Below are 16,000 nucleotides of genomic sequence, written 5' to 3'. Positions count from 1 at the left end.
TTCTCCTGCCTCAGCCTCCCGAGTAGCTGGGACTACAGGCGCCCGCCATCTCGCCCGGCTAATTTTTTGTATTTTTTAGTAGAGACGGGGTTTCACCGTGTTAGCCAGGATGGTCTCGATCTCCTGACCTCGTGATCCGCCCGCCTCGGCCTCCGAGAGTGCTGGGATTACAGGCTGAGCCACCGCGCCCGGCCAATTTTTCTGTATTTTTTAGTAGAGACGGGGTTTTACTATGTTGGCCAAGCTGGACTCAGACGCCTGACCTCGTGATCCGCCCGCCTCGGCCTCCGAGAGTGCTGGGATTACAGGCGTGAGCTGCGGCATCCGGCCTGTGATGCATTTTTAATATAAATCTTCTTCCACAGTATCCTTTTCAAGATTTTATGCAAGTCCAGCTGTCTAATCTTCTGATCTGCTTTTAGGGGACAAGCAGGCCTTCGCACTATCACGTCCTCTGGGACGACAATCGTTTCTCCTCTGACGAGCTGCAGATCCTCACCTACCAGCTGTGTCACACCTACGTGCGCTGCACACGCTCCGTGTCCATCCCGGCGCCAGCATACTACGCCCACCTGGTGGCCTTCCGGGCCAGGTACCACCTGGTGGATAAGGAACATGACAGGTGAGCGGTATTCCTGCCTGGAGGCCACAGCAGCGGTAGTTTTTGCCACGGGTGTTGGCAGCTGGTTTTCCGGGAAAAAGCTGCTTTTCCGGGGAAGCAGCAGGGCCCCAGCAGCTGGAGCCAGCACCCTAGAAGGCCTTATTAGTGGCATGGCCGGCAGCATGGGACTCTCCCCTCCCCCAGGTTCCTGCCGTGCCATCCCGACTTAGTATCGACGCACCGCCTCGTCGTGCATTAAGGCTGCACATTCTCATTCTCTGTCTCTCTCATCCCTGCAGTGCTGAAGGAAGCCATACCTCTGGGCAGAGTAACGGGCGAGACCACCAAGCACTGGCCAAGGCGGTCCAGGTTCACCAAGACACTCTGCGCACCATGTACTTTGCTTGACATGTTTTAGTGTTTAGCGATTGTGTACCGAGTGGGATTCACGAGACCAGCTACACTCAGACCAACAGATGGCCAGCCCTTCCGTGACAGCCAGCATTGAACATGAGACGTCATTGATTTTATTAGATTCTCCGTTTTCCAGAATGCCTTCCGTCCCAGATTTCACACTTGGATTTTGAACTGCAGACCTGTATGAGAACCCAATGTCATAGGAAATATGGTTTGCTAAAATCTATAAGCTGCTTATTAAAATAGAGTCCCGTGTTTCCTAAAAATCTAAAACCAGTCTATGAACTCAGGGCTTTAAAACATTTTTAATTTATTTGGTCATTCAATTTACTTGTTTTTAATACATGATTCTCTATGAAATTGATGGGCTCAAACTAGCTGTGAATCTTCTGAGAGTGAAAGCAACACAAAACACAATTGTGGTTTTAAAGCCTTGAACATTCTGATGTTGTCACTAAAGTTGATTTCCAGGCGATGCTCGTGTGCCGCTGGCGTGGCTCACCCAAGGTCCTTGACCGAGGGCCGGTGGCCATGCAGAGGCCTCCGCAGGTGCCGTGTTCTGCCAGCACTGCCCTTCACCCGGCCTGAACCAAGGAGCAGTGGCAGAAGGTGGGCCCCATGTGTTTACAGCATTTCCAGGTCCAGAGAGGTTGGCAGACAAGTGCCATTTTAATAAAAATGTATTTAAAAAAAGAAAAAAGACAATATACTGACAGTCTAATCATCAGATTTGTCCTATAGGACTGTGACATTTATTTTCCAAAGTTTTTAAAGAATACGGGTCTGTGGTGATGAATACAGTACAATCCTTTTTCACTGTTATGTCTTTAATGTAAGAGAAAATTATATATATCTGGTTTGCAGTATTAATGTGATAGATAGATGCTGTTTTTTCATTTTATTGACTATGGGGTGCTTCTGTGATCTGTTTAGCATATCAAGAGTGTTTTGGAGCCTGGAGACGAGACCGCCTCTCAGTTCTTAGTGCTTAAGGACAGGAATATGCAGTTAACTTAATGTGACAGCAACCCGCTTCCCCCCGTGGAGACTGAGCAGCGTGGACCCACGGGAGGAGCGGGTATGCTCTCCGCGCCGCTCGCCGCCCTCCCTGCCGCCTCATCCCCGTGTCACTCACTCAGCTGATGAAGCACAAGTGGAAGTTATTTATTCTTGCATTGCTGGGAAACACATTCGTGTGTCGGGACACACGCCTCTCCGTGTACGCTTTTGTCAGATGACTTTCATGGATCTATGCACTGAGATTTGTAGAAAGCTGTCGGTGGTGGCTCTGCTGGGTGTGAGGCTGTCAGTCACAGCGAAGGAGCCTGCCTGGCCCTGGGAGGCCCAAGGATGGCAGGGCCAGCAGAAGGCATAGGCCATTCTTCTGGGGTTTGCATTTGGGGCCCCAGGCGTGGGGTTGCCAGTCTAGAAACTGTTGCACTAAGACTGACACTGCGGACAATTTTGAAGGCTAACAACAGACAACTCTGTTTGTGCTGAGTGCGCTTTTTGTCTCTGTACACAGTTTTAGTAAGACTCAAATCCGTGTTCCGTGTAGAGGCGTCAGGAAGGAGGCGAGCCTCCCCTAGTGCTGCTGTGCGCTCCTTAGATCCCCCTTCCTGCTGCTGTTCCCTCCCCAGCCCTGTGCGACACTTACCTCGGCACTGTGGTGGGGTGGGGTGCCAAAGGAGCTGCCTCCTGCTGAGCGGCACCCCCTCCGCCTTTGTGCTCAGCTGCTTCGGAGGCAGCAGGAGGGGCAGCAGGCCGCGGGTGGGGGGTCGCCGGACACCGGGTGGGGGGTCGCCGGACACCTCGCCTGGATGTTGGCAGCAATGACAAAGGGATGACTATTATTTGTGAAGACGTGTACTCAGAGTGGTGTGCGTGTGTGTGTGTACGCACGCGTGTGTCCCTGTGTGTGTGTGAGTGTCTTATTAATGGCATTAGTCTCTTCTGGCTGTATTTTTTTTTTTAAATCTTTTTAAATGACAGAAGCCCCCACTCTAAGAAATCGCAATTCCCTGTTGTTTTATTGGCAAGTGGCACTTTCTCCTGTTTTCAGAAGGATACAGACATGCTCTTAGCTTAAATTAACAGATGCATTCAAGCTAAGGAGGGAATCTTGTGACTAGTAACTTTTCAAATCGGAAATTAGTTTCCAGCCATTTCTAGAATCATCTGGAACCATGTGTCTCGAAGGTGTGTTTCTTGCACCTGCATCAGGCTCTCTGTCTGGGGGATGGTGGTTCTTGTTTAAAATGCAGTTTTGTGGGCGTGCTGCCACCTCCTGAGTGCGGTACTTCAGGGCTGGCCTGGGCATCTGTGTCTAAGCGATGGCCTGCAGCCCTGGGCTCCCTGGGGTCTGAGGACCCAGCTCTGGCAGCACCCGGCAGGGAGGAGGTGCTTCCTGAGCAGATGCCTGGGACAGACTGGGCTGGCAGAAAAGTAGGACTACAATTTTTTTTTTTAATCATTTTGAAGGAAAAGTTTTATTTTTAGTGGGCCAGAGTACTTTGAGAAGGGTACTTTTTTATAGCCCTATGCTTGTTTTATAAAACTTTTAATACTAAAAACATTAATAGACCAAACATCTCCAGCTGGGTCAGCTGAATACCTTTGTACATGTCTGATGATTCAGAGTTTAAATGGCTGTAGTTACAATTTCTCAGGTAAACAATTGTTTTCTCAAATTTTTACCAATCCCTGCATTATTAGGATAAATTTTGAGACAGTGTAAAACCTCAAAGTACAGTAGGGTAAGTCCCAGCCCTGTTCACGTGGAAGCCAGAGGCGGCCCCTTCCCCGGCATCTGATCGTCTGATCCTGTGGGTGCCTGGGGCCTCACCATCCTTCCCTGTCCAATGCTGCCCGCCCGGGCCTGTTGAGATTTGAGGGGTGCCCACTCGCTGGCTTTGTCCCCATCCCACTGTTAAGTAAGGTGTGCCTTGCTTTAAGCAAACTGAATGTGAAAATTATGTTGTAGAAGTCTGGGTTTGTTTAAAAGAAAAACTGGGATTTTTATCTCATCTCTTTAAAAGAGGTCTCCTGATTCGATTCCTGTACTGGGACTCTTCCTGGTATTTTTTACATGTTCACTTTTTAAAAACATTGATGTACTCCCATCCTTTTACCACTAACCTATCACATTTGACAAGTTCTTGCTGTAATGACGAATCTATTAACGAACACCAGGGGAGCCGTGGAAAGCTACCCTCGTGTGTGAGAGCCCTGCGGTGACGCAAAGCCACCATCCTGTTGTTTGTGTGTCCTAAGCTCAGATTTTCCTGGTTTGGATAAATTTTGTAAAACTGGGCATAGCTGTACTTTTAGAAAGGGATTGTTTTCCTTCAGTTTTGGTTTTCTCTGGTTCAAGCAGTCTTTACGTGCAAACATTTTATAGCACATTCGGGTCTCCCTTTTCTTTTCAAGATGATGTTGCTTTTCGGTGGTGGTGTCACACTCCTTTGAATGAACGTTTGCACTCTAGAACCACGAACGATGCGTGCCCATCGTACAGCCTGCCCAAGAGGGAACTGTCGGAAGCGGGCAGTGACCTCCGCCCTGTTTGTTTGAGGCTGACCCAAACTGCTATCACTGATGTTTACCCCGGTGACTCAGCGCCCGTTAGAACACATCATGTCAGTTCAGTTCCCGTAGTGGGGTTAGTAGGTGGGGGGTTTTACTGTTGTTGTTATTTGTTACTTTTATTGCTGTTAAATGCAAATATTGCTATTTATTTTTTCCTTTCTGCTCTGGTTTGGTTTGGCCGACACAGATATTCCAGTGCATGTGGTACCTAATGGATGTGATAGAAATGATGTCCCCAATTTTTATAAATTACCTAATGTTTACCTTCAAGTTTGCTGGATGATTTATTTTTGAAAGCCACAAATGTGATTTTTCTGGATGAATTGTTTTTCTTATATATGCAGCAATGTAATTTCACATTGATCTGCGGGATGGTTTCAATTTTATTTTTACAAGGCAGTTTTTCAGTCAAATTATATATTTGATACAATATGCTAAGGATAGACTGGCCACACGTCAGGCCGCCGGGACACCAGAGTGTCCCCAGGAGGCCTTTGGGGCTGGGGCGGCTTCTCGGCTGCCCGTGCGGGTGGCCCGTGGCTTGCTCCCTGCACCTCTGGGAGCTGGTTGAGTCCTTCGGCGGGACTGTGACCCGCTGGACAGTTTAAAGGATTTTTCATGGGCATTTTTCTACACATAAGGCGGTTCCATTAGGAGGAGCTTTAGAAGTCGACATAATCCAGACAGTGGACGATCCCAGTGGCCCAGACAAGCCATACGACATTTTCCTGTGACCTCTCTCTGACCCATCTCTCACGCTCATGAGAAAAGGAATGTACAATAAATAGAAACAGAAACTCCCTCAGTGCTCATGCGCCTCACTTGCAGAACTCGAGTATTTTCTTTATGTTTGAAGTCCTTCCCCAAAGTGACCGAGAAGTTGCGCGCTCGCTGCCGTGCCAGCAGTTGCGTCTGCTGTGATGCTCTTCGGTGCAGACACAGTGCACCTGGGATTTGGTCTTGGGGGTGCCCCTGTTACACACACACATGCTGACCCTTTTCTGTAAGGAAAATCTTCAACTCAAAAGAATTGCACTGATTTTTTGACAACTCCTTTTTACGATGTCCCACTTTGCATCTGCTGTACTCGTTTGAGATGACTGTAAATAGATTTATGTTAGGAGAAGTGATATGAATGCACCACGCGGCTCTCTTGTGGAGACACTGCCTCGTATTCAGTATTATGTGTTAGAGTTGTATGGACTTAACTCTGTGCCGCCCTTGAGCTTCCTATCTGTTGACCATTTATGAAGGACAAGTTCGCCTCATTTTCTTTTTCTTTTGAAGGGAAGTTTTAGATCTTTAACATACTAGGAGAACATGGTCTCTTGGTGCCTGATGATTTAGTCCTAAGCAGACTCATTGCAGTCTTGTGAACGCTGTTGTGGTCTGTTTGATTCCTCGTCGCTTACGTTGGCTCTCCAAAGCATGGTCTTCGAGTTCCACCCAGCCTGGGACAGTCCGGATGGGAGGCATCTGCTCCGCCTGCTACTAGGACGCGAGGGCCTCCTTGCGTCTCTGTGGTCAGAGTCATTTTAAAGCCATGAGGTCACTGTTGTGTCAAAGCTGTCATTTGTGCCCGTTGTTTTGCTAGAGTAGCAGTGTGTGCTGTAGCCCCGTGTGTCACTCTGTGGTCAGGCTACCCTGTGTCACCCCCAGCAAGAAGTATTTCAGCCCAGACCAGTCTGTGTGTGTGTCCAAGTCACACCAGTGCCATTACGGTGCCCTCGCTTACGCTTCTTTCAGTATGTTTTGCCATGTTATTGTCTAAAGTGAATGTATTGGCTTAGCCAAATCACTACAGAAGGTGGTTCCTAAATACCTTTTAGTTTAAAAAAAAAAAATGCAGATAAAGGCTACCTCTGAATTCTCAATAGATCATCATGTTTGCTCTTAAGTGTAGCTGTCCACACTGAAAACAGCCAATATGTTGCCTGAATAAACTGAATTGTGAACATCTGTCTGTTCAGTTCTGGCTTGAAAATGTGTGTGCCATACTGTGACCCACGGGCAGCCCCTCCTCCTCTGCTGTGTCAGGTGGACCAGGGTCACCTCCATGCTGCGCAGCTTTGAGATTCTAGGATTCTACGACTGGCACGAGTGGCATGGGAGGGTTCTCTGCACGGGACAGCATGCTGTCCTTCAGGCTGGCAGGAGCCTGCACAGGTCTGTGTGTGGCAAAAGCTTGAAACAGCCTGTGTCCTGCCTGGCTTTTCACTTTCCTGTTTAATATAAGAAAGCACTTTTTTTTCTGCTTAATGTATGGGTTGAAAATGGCCTCCTCTGTCCTCTCCTCCCTTTTATACCCTCTGTAAAATCACAAAGGTGCTTCAACACCGACTGTCGTGCAAATAATACATTTAAAATAGTTGCATGGTTTCAAGGACAATGCAGATGTAATTGGCCTTTGACTTTGGGACCTTGGGTTACTCTCACTCCCTACTGCAAAACAAACTAAGGGTTGAAAACAAAGCATTCTGTTCAAATCCAGGGCCTTTTTGTTTGAAAGAACACAGGGCCCACAGCTGGTGTTTTGAAGTAGAAGTTCCCACTAGTGGTGCAGTGGACCGTCTGAGGCTGACTTGCGGGAAGTCGGTCCTGGGAGGCTCTGAACACCCCTCCTGTGATTAACCACTTTGCTGTCAGAAATGTCATTTTTCCCTACACTGTGCTGCGGGCCCGGGCCTCCTTCTCTTCTTTCTTTGGGTTCCCTGTGTTCCCCGATCTTCAGGTTAGCACTCGCCCCAGTTTCTCCATGAGTTAACTTCTGAGTTGGCGGGCGATGGTTTACCGTTGGAGGCATCTGGGTGTTTGGAGGGGGCCCCGTTCTCGTGTTGGTTGCTCATCAGAGACTGAGTTTGGCCCCGGCGGTTCTACTGCGTCACTACCTGGAAGCAGTTGCCTTTAACACTGCTGTTTGGGGTTTCGATGCTTTTTATGCTACGTGGCGTGCTTTAATTCCAGAAGAGCTAAGTGTCCTTTGCAGTCTCTCTCAGAATGTTTTATAATTCTGCCACCAGACTGTTCCATGCGAACAGACCTCAAGAGGCTTGGGCACTCGTGGGTGTCCCACTGCCTGCTGACCCAGGGTAGTGGCTGCTTGGGTCTGCTGGGCTGGCCTTGGGCTGTCAGAATCTGGTCCAGGGTGTTTGAGGGGACACTGCGCGGCTGCTCGCCCCTGGACGCAGTCATGGGAGCTGCGGCACGCAGATCCACCACGAGGTTCCTGCACGCGCATCTCCGGAACGCTGCGCTGGGGCTCTCCCACCATCTTCGCGTTTGTGAGAATTTACTCAGAAGTGAGAGAACTGAAGATTCCTGGTGCTTTTGTTAACACATTTCTATCTTATTGGTTGGTGTGGAAATTTTAGATGTGTTAGGTCTTTAAATGCTGTGGGTAGTATGACTAAAGGGTTAAGTCCTCGCCTCACCCCCCAACCCCCTTTTGGGAGGTAGGAAGAGGCTGAATTATCTCCTATTTAAAACCTCCTTGGATTTAAGTAGTTCAGAGTTAAAGCTAAAACACCAAATATTAACTCTTACCCCAAGTGTCTCCAGGAGCTGGACGTTGGGGCCATTCTCATTCAGTTCTTTCTGAAGCTTCAAGGTCCTTAAAATGAGGGATTGATCCCAAGAACACCCCACAGCACTGGCCAGCGGGGCACAAGGCAGGCGACTTCACAGATTGGGGTGCTTGTGTAGGGGTCCGGGACTCCTTTGAACTCTGGGAGTTGTGTGCGCAGTCTTGGGTGGGAGAGGGCAGGTCCCTCTGTCCCAAGATGCCAGTGGTGCCCAGGCCTTTCTCTGTCTCCATCGGTGCCAGCCTGATCGCGTTCTGGAAGACCCAGTCTCAGACTCTGTGCCTTTCAAGTCCGGTCCTCAGTGTCCTTTCAGAATCGTACTGGGGCTGCGTTTCTCTGGGGAACTAAGCCTGTGCCATTCCACAAGGCAGGCATGGACCTCCAGCCTTGGAAGCTTTCTTTCCGCTCCTCAGCCCTTGACTTGTAAACTGTGATGCCATGTGGTCTGGAGCCGCGGGGGACGCACTTGGTCTCATTGCGGAAAACGCTTGGTTCCAGTCTTGTGGTTTTCCCCATACCCTGACCAAGTCCACCTCTGCCAGGATTGCAGGAGATTGGTGCAAGACCCATCTCTTCCACGTTGACCATGACCATCTGCAAAGCCTGGTGGTCTTGTTCTCATAGTCACTCGACAAGAATATTTATTGTAATGGAAGTAGATTTTTTAAGAAGGAATTGGAATCATGTCTTTGTAGAATGTGTGTGAAGTCCTCAGCTGTAAGGTGCTATTCAGTCCTGTGACCCTTATTTTGGAATGCTCTTCATGACTGTTGCTCTGTTTTGTGACTTCCTGGGAAACCGCTTACTTTGGTGTGATGTCACCTTGAGCTGTGCATATAGGACACCAGTTTTGACTTACCTAATGGGCAGTTTTTCTCTCTAGCTTTTTCAAGCCAGGTATTGAGCAGTTTCTTGGCTAATGGCCTAATGAGAAACCACCTTTCCCTGTCAAGGGGTGATTTTATTGATTTCAAGCAGGGAAGTAATCCCATATACTTATTTCTTAAATACCTAGAAAGTTCTTCTTGGTGGCTCCTCTTGGTCCTCCCCTCTTTCTTCCCCAGCCCACCATCCTGAAAGGCAAGGAATGGCCTCTCCCTCCGCAGAGGCACAGGCTGCAGAGGGAGCACTGTGGCGGCAATCCCAGTTCCTCGTCAAAGCCAAACAGACACACGCGACTCAAATCCTACGGTATGGAGGGTGGCGTTGCGTTGAAATTCCGGGCCTGAGTTTGATAGTGGATTTTAATGTAGTTGTTAAAGGTATGAATTCATGTTTTGTAACTGTAGAGGCAAGTTTTTATTTTTAAAAAAAGTTTTGAGAGAATAATTTATAAGTTTCTGTGCAGCAAAGTGGCTAATTACTCATTAAATACAGGAAAAGAATGTAGTATCTAAATCCAGCTTTTTCTTACCTCTGGTACACTTCAGATTACTTACCTAATACATATTGAGGGGTTTTAACCCTTAGTTTTATCAATTTTTCTAGTTTTATTTTATTTTTATAAAATAATTGAAAAAGAACCAAAAATGAATTCAAAAGTTCCATAGATGGATTTTTGCCCCTTCTTAATTTTCCCCCACAATGAACACATTTTAGAAGACATTTTGAATCAAAATGTATTATGACCATTGAAAGTTGTCTATTTTCTAAGAAGCTGAGCCGCTCCAAGGGCCTCGTTTCAGGTGGTACTCTCTCTATGTACTGTCTGTGGGCTTGTTTCTGCCTGTACAGTGGAACCATGTGACCATGTCTTGTGCTTGCAATATAGAAACCATGCAGTGCTGTTTTGTAAATTGACAGTTTCTGTATAAACTCTTATTTATAGACATTGGCCTCTCTGTGTGATTTTCCATTTGCTACATGAATTGTAAAGTTAATTATAAAATTATAGTACCTGCTAAATACAATTCTGAGGCTTCATGTCATTGTCTTTAGTTGAATACCATGCTGTGTGTCTTGAAGATGTCCATGCTTGCATGATGCTAGGTGGCAATGCCACTTTAAATTAAGCCTTAATCAGATGTTAAATTTGTGAGTTTCAGAGTATGCAAAAATATTAGGCAGAGTGAGTGTAAACTGTTCAGATCAAGATGCTGTATCATAATTCAAGTTATTTTTTCTGGAGTTAAAGGGAAGCATTCAGTGACCCACCTCTCTGTGTCTCTCTCTCTCTCTCTCTTTCTCTCTCTGTCTCTCTCGCTGCCTCTCTCTTTCTCTTTCTCTCTCTCTCTTTCTCTCTGTTTCTCTCTCTCTTTCTCTCTCTTGTCTAGCTTGGCTGTGGCCATAGCTTGATGAAAATGGACCATTGTGCATTTCTGTGACAGTTAAAAAGACCTGTTCTAAAAGTCTTGTGACTTTCAGGGTTTTTTTGTTTTGTTTTGTTTTAATGTTTTTTTTTTTTTTTTCCTCCCTCCAGTCTGATATTTCTGTATGGCTGATGGAGAGTGTAGTTTGGGCGTAGGTCTTATTTGCAAACCTGCTCATGTTCTAAGCTTTCTTCAGGTAGTACCACCTGTCATCGCTTCTGCATATGATTTAAATGGATTTTTGTGTTTTGATAAAAGTATCATAAATTTAGAGATAAAATGGAGGGGACCCAGCTTTCTTTACAATGTGGATCTACCTCAGTTAAACAGTTGGGTGCTATTACTAAGTCTGTCAAATTTAATTGGAAAAAGTAACCAAACAGTGAGATACAACTCCACATGAAACTTGAAATTGTAACTTCCGTTTATTTAATGATATTTTTATTTATTTGTGCCTTTTATGTTGAACCCCAATGCATTGAAAACAGAATCAGTATGAAACAGTACATATTTTATTTATATTACAGGTGGGGAGAAAAGTCCAATTGGTCATGGAATTTGATAGACTTTCCCCAGCCAACTGCTGCAGTGTATTATAATCCCGACTGCCCCCCTGTGAAAAGAAAAAAAAAATGTCCAAGAGCAAACTTAACATTTTACAATCAATAAAGTCCAAACTCCTCTATGCACATATTTATAGCTTATCACTTCATTTTCTGTGCCAGTGAAGGGGCGGCCAGAAAAAAATCCCATGTACCCTCATCGTTGCTTTTCCGGCCATTCATGCCCCTTCTTCCTCTGGCACATTTTCTAAGAGTTTATTTCATAAGCAGCAAATGGACTGTTGTCGATGTCATCTCTCCTGACCTACCTGGTGGAGGTGCTAATGGCCATGGACAGAAAGGGGCGAGCCAGAGCTCCTGGCTTTGTGGAGGCAGAGGCCTGCATTCAGCAGCGGCCCTGCGTGCCTGTAAGTTAGGAAGGCTTTCTGACAGGTAAGAAAATGAGATAGGTTGATGACTTACCATGCTTTTATATTTGGCAGTTTACAATTCTAGACTTTTCCTACTATGGCGATCTTTTTTTACTTAATTCTTTGGAGGTAACAATATTTTGGAGTCTTAAAAATTTGATTTTATACCAATAAGAAATAAAAATTAGGGATCTTTCCTGTAGTCTATAGTTTTACTATTTTAAAGAGATCTCTGAATTTTACAAGAGAACCAACATTCCTTAATGGCAGAACTTTGGAAGTTGATTTGGGAGGCTTTTTGCTGCAGGGTCTCAAAAATAAAAAGAGAGATAGATGATTCTACTTAATGTTTTTAATTTTCTAACTTCCATCAGGTTGATACTTAAGCTCTATTTTGTAAAGAGTAAATCATCCTTCAGTATGCTGCAGAAGATGATCAGCATTCTTGCACTTTCTCAGTAATAAGACGCGCCGGGCAATTGGCTCCCCAGGACGCAGTGTGTTTTAACCTAACGAGAGGACTTTGGGGCAGGTGATTAAATTTATATAGGTACCTCAAGAAAAAGAACCTGAATATGCTGCATTTTATTTCTTTAGCTTTTACATGTAGCATTTTGTTTTGCTTTTGTTATTTTTGTTTAGATATATGCTTTTTGGACCCCAATAGACTGTTGAAAGAAATTTAAAAATTACTCTTGTAGGGATATAGTATCCTTAAAAAAATAAAAAATAAAAAATAAATTGCTGCAATATCTGGCTCGAAGGTTGCCCTATATTAGAATATTACTTTAGCCAAATACACCCGAGGAGGCGGATACTATGTTTATAAGCAGACAATAATGTTCTGAATCCTTTCTGTTCATGCTGCTTTCTTAATTCGTTTCTCCATGTCATCAAGAGGTTGGATAACTTATTTCTAAGCTCAAGGTTAAAAATCATGTCACTTTTTTCCCCCCCCAACACAGACCTCAGAAAAATTGCAATTGAGGAAGTAGCATGATTCTAACTGTGTTGCTGAAATCAGGCAGCCCGAGCCTCTGGTCTCGCCAGGGCCCGTCTTCACATTTCTCTACTCCTCAGCACTCACCCAAGACTGAACAGATGGGGAGTGGTCTTGATTGTCAAGATAAAACTGGTGAAGAAAGCTAAATGCTGAGAAACTGAGCATCTATTGTCGTGTTTAAGCTTAGCTGGGTCCTTTCTAGTTTGTTTTTACAGCTTACTAGGTTAAGTAGTTTGCACTATTTTTGCAATAAATTCATGGAAAACCTAACAGTTACTTGTTTTGTTTCTTACTGTGTGTATATAAACTAATACTAAAAGTTTGGCATAGTGTTTTTTCACCTCCTTACATAACCCCTAACATGCACAGAATGCTGTAAATCTGATAAAATATGATGTGAATGATATTTTATAAAGTTATTTTGTATGGTGTCAATTTTGTTTTGCCTCATAGTATGTCAGCAAAAAATTAAATAAAAGTCCTCCTATTTACAGCTGCCTCTTCTAAAAATCTTCAATTCCTCACGTACTTCTTGAGGCGCTTCCTTCGGCACAGGTTATGATTCCAGTTCCCGAGGCAGAAGCGTGCCTTCAGGGATGGAAGTCCAGAGCCCTTTTCCACAAACGGGGCTGTTCCTTGAAGAATGTACTTGGCAGAGCTGGGCATTACCCAAGGATTTGGGTTTCGGGGATGAGAACCACAGGCATGAGTGAGTTGGACGAGGGGGAACAGCCATGGTGTCTCGGATAGTGGGCTGTTTCTGCTCTTGCAGCATGCAAAAGGATGAAGAAGCCATTCAGCTAAGCCCATCACCAGCAAGGTCCTGAGTTCTGTGTTGAGTGTGGGAACCTGAGCTGGCACCGTCCTGGTTCTCAGCCTAGCCAGCCACTTTGTTACTGTATCCTAGCTAGGTTTACAAACATTGGCACTGCTCTCGAATCCCTGGTGGCCACACCCTGACTGGGCTGTTTTTGACTTCTGCTCTCTATACTGACGACGTGCTGGGAAAGGAAAAGGGAGCTTTTCTTTTTTTTTGAGATGGAGCCTCACTCTGTTGCCCAGGCTGGAGCGCTGTGGTGCACTCTCGGCTCACTGTAACCTCTGCCTCCTGGGTTCAAGCGATTCTCCCACCTCAGCCTCCTGAGTAGCTGGGACTATGGGCCTGTGCCACCACCATGCCCGGCTAACTATTATATTTTAGTAGAGACAGGGTTTCATCGTGTTGGCCAGGCTGATCTTGAACTCCTGTCCTCAGGTGATCTGCCCACCTCGGCCTCCCAAAGTGCTGCGATGACAGGCGTGAGCCACCGCGCCCAGCCAGGCTTTTCCTTAAGAAAGCCCCAAATGGCAGCGAATCCCTAGGCTGTACGTCACTGCTAAGGCAGGCCAAGGTTTTGTCCTGATTTCAGGTTTCCAAATGTTAAGAACAATGTTACAGAAAATGTGAAAATTCAGATAATTATCTCTAGTCACAACACATAGGCAATTAACCTTAATATTCTGATCTATCTTGTTCCACAGTCTTATTTTTTAAACAAAAATCAAGATTTACTTTTTTCTTAATGTATCTAGAACCCTTTACTACAGAATTCTTAGTATACCAAGCAGCTCGGTGCCCAGCGGCCCTGGGACATGCTGGTTAAACCGGAAGAATACACAGAAACTCATGTACAGCAATATACCCGCTTGATATGGCCTCTATTACATTCTCGCTATTTCACCATCATTTATTGAATGGCCAGAAGCAGTAATGATTTAACACTTGCAACCGGGAGCAAAAGATTCATCTTCATAAAATCGTTTTGAAAATCTGACAGAAGGCCGGGCGCGGTGGCTCAAGCCTGTAATCCCAGCACTTTGGGAGGCCGAGACGGGCGGATCACGAGGTCAGGAGATCGAGACCATCCTGGCTAATACAGTGAAACCCCGTCTCTACTAAAAAAATACAAAAACTAGCCGGGCGAGGTGGCGGGCGCCTGTAGTCCCAGCTACTCGGGAGGCTGAGGCAGGAGAATGGCGTGAACCCGGGAGGCGGAGCTTGCAGTGAGCTGAGATCCGGCCACCGCACTCCAGTCCGGGCGACAGAGCGAGACTCCGCCTCAAAAAAAAAAAAAAAAAAAAAAAAAAAGAAAATCTGACAGCAGTATGCAAGCTGGAAAGAGGAAAGGCTGTAGGCAGTGTGAGGGAACCAGTTAGGAAGCTGCTGGAACAACCTGACACCTGGTTCAAGGAGACACTGAAAGGGTAAGTGTTCCCTGAATGATTGGATCTTAAATACTTATGGTGCCTTAAGAATGCTTCAGGCCGGACGCGGTGGCTCACGCCTGTCATCCCAGCACTTTCAGAGGCCGAGGTGGGTGGATCACTTGAGGTCAGGAGTTGAAGACCAGCCTGGCCAACAGGGTGAAACCCCGTCTCTACTAAGAATACAAAAATTAGCCAGGCATGGTGGTGCGCATCTGTAGTCCCAGCTACTCGAGAGGCTGAGGCAGGAGAATCACTTGAACCTGGGAGGCAGAGGTTGCGGTGAGCTGAGATCGTGCCATTGCACTCCAGCCTGGGCGACAAGAGCAAGACTCAGTCTCGAAAAAAAAAAAAAAGCTATTAAGAGAATGAAAAGTGGCTGGGAGAAAATGTTTGCAAATCTCCTATCAGGCAAATAACTTGTATTAAGAATATATAAATCTCTCAAAACTCAATAAAAACGGATACCAGTTTTTGTAGAGGCTGCAGAGCCACTGGAACTCACTCACTACTGGTGAGACTGCAAAATGGCACAGCCACTTTGGAAAACAGTTTGGCAGTTTCTTATAAACTTCTGTATCTCATTCCACTCGTAAGCATATACCCAAGTAAAATGAAATCCTATGTTCACACAAAACCTGTACACAGGCCATGCGCAGTGGCTCACACCTGTAATCCCAGCGCCTTGGGAGGCTGAGGTGGGCAGGTCACTTGACTGAGCTCAGGAGTTCGAGACCAGCCTGGCCAACATGGCAAAAATCCATCTCTACTAAAAACACAAAAATGTGCCAGGTGTGGTGGTGAGCGCCTGTAATCCCAGCTACTCAGGAGGCTGAGGCGGGAGGATGGCTTGAACCCAGGTGGGAGAGGTTGCAGTGAGCCAAGATCACACCACTGCACACCACCCTTGGCAGCAGAGTTTGTGAGACTCCATCGCAGAAAACACAAACAACCTGTACACAAATACTTACAGGGCTTTATTAATTGTAGTCATCAAGGCCTGGTGTGGTGGCCTATGCCTATAATCCCATCACTAGGAGGCAGAGGTGGGCGGATCATGTGATGTCAGGCGTAGAGACCAGCCTGGCCAACATGGTGAAACCCCACCTCTACTAAAAGTACAAAAAAATGAGCTAAGTGTGGTGATGCCGTGCCTGTAATCCTAGCTACTCAGGAGGTTGACACACAAGAATCACTTGAACCCAGGAGGTAGAAGTTGCAGTAAGCCATGATCATGCCACTGCACTCCAGCCTGGGTGACAGAGTAAGACCCTGTCAAAAAAA

General features: G+C 46.1%; 1 protein-coding gene across 2 annotated transcripts in view; it reads left to right on the top strand.

The window, feature by feature from the left end:
- Window positions 1–12,963, top strand: part of AGO2 (argonaute RISC catalytic component 2) — a 121,459-nt gene extending 108,496 nt beyond the window's left edge. For both annotated transcript variants that reach the window (XM_033203337.1, XM_033203338.1), the window contains 2 exons: window positions 423–622; window positions 901–12,963. In XM_033203337.1, the coding sequence (XP_033059228.1) occupies window positions 423–622; window positions 901–1,009 (309 nt within the window). In that variant the 3' untranslated portion in view covers window positions 1,010–12,963. The remainder of the gene's footprint in view (window positions 1–422; window positions 623–900) is intronic.
- Window positions 12,964–16,000: the final 3,037 nt, after the last annotated feature.

Source organism: Trachypithecus francoisi, unplaced genomic scaffold (assembly GCF_009764315.1).
Source record: "Trachypithecus francoisi isolate TF-2019V2 unplaced genomic scaffold, Tfra_2.0 Lachesis_group7, whole genome shotgun sequence".
Classification (NCBI taxonomy): domain Eukaryota; kingdom Metazoa; phylum Chordata; class Mammalia; order Primates; family Cercopithecidae; genus Trachypithecus; species Trachypithecus francoisi.
Note: the sequence above shows the minus strand (reverse complement) of the source record. Positions and strands in the feature narration are given on the sequence as shown.